This window comes from Olea europaea, unplaced genomic scaffold (assembly GCF_002742605.1).
Source record: "Olea europaea var. sylvestris unplaced genomic scaffold, O_europaea_v1 scaffold64, whole genome shotgun sequence".
In the NCBI taxonomy this organism is placed as follows: Eukaryota; Viridiplantae; Streptophyta; class Magnoliopsida; order Lamiales; family Oleaceae; genus Olea; species Olea europaea.
In genome coordinates, this window is record NW_019264767.1 from 97393 (window position 1) to 101546 (window position 4154).

The 4154-nt window shown below is 37.2% G+C and overlaps 1 protein-coding gene across 1 annotated transcript; it reads right to left on the bottom strand.

The window, feature by feature from the left end:
- Positions 1 to 210: 210 nt before the first annotated feature.
- On the bottom strand, positions 211 to 941 carry LOC111390020. Its single transcript, XM_023015011.1, has 2 exons — positions 894 to 941; positions 211 to 828 (listed from the first exon to the last, which is right to left on the bottom strand). Exons 1-2 carry the CDS (start codon positions 939 to 941, stop codon positions 211 to 213), a joined length of 666 nt encoding a protein of 221 aa, XP_022870779.1.
- Between the last annotated feature and the right edge of the window lie 3213 nt (positions 942 to 4154).

A 4154-nucleotide genomic window follows, 5' to 3' on the forward strand; every position in this document is an offset into this window, starting at 1 on the left:
TCCAACAATCATGCCAGAAGAAAATCTGACCGGTTCCAAGGTGCCAAGCAATGTGTGGATCCATCCGTGGTCCAACTGATTTTAGCCTCTTCCAGGTAGGGAAAGCTGAACTGGGAACTGCTGCAAGTAAAGGATACGTCCCCTTGCAATACATGCCCAGTAAAAACTGAGCCCAAAGTGACCTCTGAGATCGGAACAGCCACCAGAGCTTCATGGAGAAGGTGTCCACCACATCTTGTAATCTCCTAAAGCCGAGGCCTCCCTCATCAGTAGGAAGGCAAATCGCCTTCCAACTCCTCCAATGTAGACGTCCTTAGAATCCCATAGAAATCTGGCAAAGATGCTCTCAAGTTTCTTCAGCACTGCCTTGGGTGGCTGCATAATCTGAAGAAGATGTAAAGGTATGGAAGAAAGTACTGACCTCAGTAATGTAATACGACCCCCAGGCGATAGTAATCGTGAGGCCCAACCTGATATCCTATTCCTTATCTTCTGGATAAGGTCATCATAAAGGAAGCTCCTCTTAGTCCCCTTGAATAAGGGGACACCCAAGTAAGTGAAAGGCTGCTGCTGATATCTGAAGCCAGTCACAATCTCTAGTCGTCTGATCTGACTAGTGTATGCCCATCTGGATAGTATAATACCACACTTGTCTCTATTCACCAATTGGCCAGAAACTCCTTCATATTGCTCCAAGCAATCTAAGACCCTCCTGATAGACTGTTTCTGACCGTTGGCAAAGATGATCATATCATCAGCAAATGAGAGATGTGAGACAAGACCACTACCTCCATGTCGATAACACATACTGGGATACTGCTGAAACCTCTGAGTGAGCAAGCGTGAGAAGTAGTCTACTGCAATGATGAACAAGGATGGGGAGATAGGATCACCTTGTCTGAGTCCTCGTGAGGAGGGAAAGAAACCACATGGGCGGCCATTTAGGAGTACGGAGAAACGACACTCCGAAACGCACCGCCTAATTATGTAGCAAGGTTCTTACCGGTTGAACTTTGCTATTTTTACACTGATTTTTGACACATTATTTGACACTTGTACTACTGTCAAGTGTCAATTGGATGGAAAAACTAATTGAAATTTAAACTGTCCAATAGGGTAATGTCACGCGGCAAAGTGTAAACTAAAGTGTACACCATAGTGTACATGTAGCAAGGTTCTAACCGATGGAACTTTGCTATTTGTACACTGATTTTGGACACGTTGTTTCACACTTTCAATGTAGTCAAGTGTCAATTGGATAGAAAAACTATTTGAAATTTAAACTGTCCAACAAGGTAATGTCAAGTGGCAAAGTGTAAACTATAGGGTACACCATAGTGTTACCGATTGAACTTTGCTATTTGTACACCGATTTTTGACATGTTGTTTGACACTTGCATTGTCATCAAGTGTCAATAGGATTGGAAGACTGTTTGAAATTTAAATTGTCCAAAAGGTTAATGTCACGTGGCAAAGTGTGAACTGAAGTGTACACCATAGTGTACATGTAGCAATGTTCTTACCGATTAAACTTTGCTATTTGTATACTAATTTTTGAGACGTTGTTTGACACATGCATTGTTGTCAAGTGTTAATTGTATGGGAAAATTGTTTGAAATTTATACTATCTAACAGTGTAATGTCACATGGCAAAGTGTAAACTGAAGTGTACACCATTGTGTATATGTAGCGAGGTTCTTACCGATTGAACTTTGATATTTGTACACTAATTTTTGAGAAGTTGTTCGACACTTGCATTATTGTCCAGTGTAAATTGGATGGGAAAAAGATTTGAAATTTAAACTATACAACAGGGTAATGTCACGTTGCAAAGTGTAAGCTAAAGTTTATACCATAGTGTACATGTAACAAGATTCTTACCGATTGAACATTGCTATTTGTACACTGATTTTCAACACGTTGTTTGACACTTGCATTTTTATCAAGTGTCAATTGGATGTGAAAATAGTTCGAAATTTAAACTGTCCAAAAGGGTATTGTCACGTGGTAAAGTGTAAACTAAAATGTACGCCATAGTGTACATGTAGCAAGGTTCTTACCAGTTGAACTTTACCATTTGTACACTGATTTTTGACACGTTGTTTGACACTTGTATTGTTGTGAAGTGCCAATTCAATGGGAAAATTAATTGAAATTTAAACTGTCCAGAAGGGTATTGTCACGTGGTAAAGTTCAAACTAAAATGTGTACACCATAATGTACATGTAGCAAGATCCTTACCGATTGAACTTTTCTATTTGTACACTTATTTTCGTCACGTTATTTGAAACTTGCATTGTTGTCAAGTTTCAATTGCATGTAAAAACTGTTTGAAATTTAAACTATCCAACAGGACAATGTCAAGTGGCAAAGTGTAAACTAAAGTGTACACCTTGGTGTACATGTTGCATGGTTCTTATCGATTGAACTTTGCTATTTGTACACTGATTTTTGACATGTTGTTTGACACTTGAATTATTTTCAATTGTCAATTGGATGGGAAAACAATTCTAAATTTAAACTATCCAACAGGGTAATGTCACGTGGCAAAGTGTAAACTGAAGGGTACACCATAGTGTACATGTAGTAAAGTTCTTACCAAATGAACTCTGCTATTTGTACCCTTATTTTTGACACGTTGTTCTAGACTTGAATTTTTGTAGAGTGTTAATTGGATGGGAAAACTATTTAAAATTTAAAATTTCCAACAGGGTAATGTTACGTGGCAAAGTGTAAACTAAAGTGTACACCATAGTGTACATGTCGCAAAGTTCTTACTGATTGAACATTGCTATTTGTACACTGACTTTTGACACGTAGTTTGTCACTTGGATTGTTGTCAAGTTTCAATTGGATGGAAAAAGAGTTTAAAATTTAAACTGTCCAGCATGGTAATGTCATGTGTCAAAGTTTACACTAAAATGTGTACACCAAAATGTGTACACCATAGTGTACTTGTAGCAATGTTCTTACTGATTGAACTTTACTATTTGTACACTGATTTTTAGCACGTTGTTTGACACTTGCATTGTTGTCAAGTCTCAATTGGATGGGAAAACGGTTTGAATTTTAGACTGTCCAATAGGGTAAAGTCACGTGGAAAAGTTTAAACTAAAGTGCACACCATAATGTTCAAGTATCAAGGTTCTTACCGATTGAACTTTGCTATTTGTACACTGATTTTTGACACGTTGTTTGACACTTGCATTGTTGTCAAGTGTTAATTAGATGGGAAATCTATTTGAAATTTAAATTGTCGAACAAGGTAATGTCGCGTGGCAAAGTGTAAACTAAAGTGTATGCCATAGAGTACATGTAGCAGGGTTCTTACCGATTGAACTTTGCTATTTGTACACTGATTTTTGACACATTGCTTGACACTTGCATTGTTATCAATTGTCAATTAGATGGAAAAAATGTTTTAAATTTAAACTGTCTAACAGGGTAATGTCACGTGGCAAAGTGTAAACTAAACTTTACACCATAGTGTACATGTAGCAAGGTTCTTACCGATTGAACTTTGCTATTTGTACCCTTATTTTTGACACATTGATTGACACTTGAATTGTTGTCAAGTGTGAATTGGACGGGAAAACTGCTTGAAATTTAAACTGTCCAACATGGTAATGTCACGTGGCAAAGTGTTAACTAAAGTTTACACCATAGTGTATATGTAGTAAGGTCCTTGCCGATTGAACTTTGCTATTTGTACACTGATTTTTGATACGTTGTTTTACACTTTAATTGTTGTCAAGTGTCAATTGAACGGGAAAACTGCTCGAAATTTAAACAATAAAACGGGGTAATGTCACGTGGCAAAGTGTAAACTAAAGTATATGCCATAGAGTACATGTAGCAGGGTTCTTACCGATTGAACTTCGCCGTTCGTACACTGATTTTTGCCACGATTTTTGACATTTGTATTGTTGTCAATTGTCAATTAGATAAGAAAACTATTTGAAATTTAAACTGTCTAACAGGGTAATATCACGTGGCAGAGTGTAAACTAAAGTGTACACCATAGTGCACATGTAGAAAGGTTCTTACTGATTGAACTTTGCTATTTGTACCCTTATTTTTGACATGTTGCTTGACACTTGAATTGTTGTCAAGTGTCAATTAGATGGTAAAACTGTTTGAAATTTAAACTGTCT

Coding starts and splice junctions, on each gene's coding strand:
- LOC111390020 (XM_023015011.1), bottom strand. CDS start 941: ATGGCCGCCCATGTGGTTTCTTTCCCTCCTCACGAGGACTCAGACAAG. Junction 829..893: donor CTCACGAGGACTCAGACAAG/GTGATCCTATCT, acceptor TTGCTCACTCAG/AGGTTTCAGCAGTATCCCAG.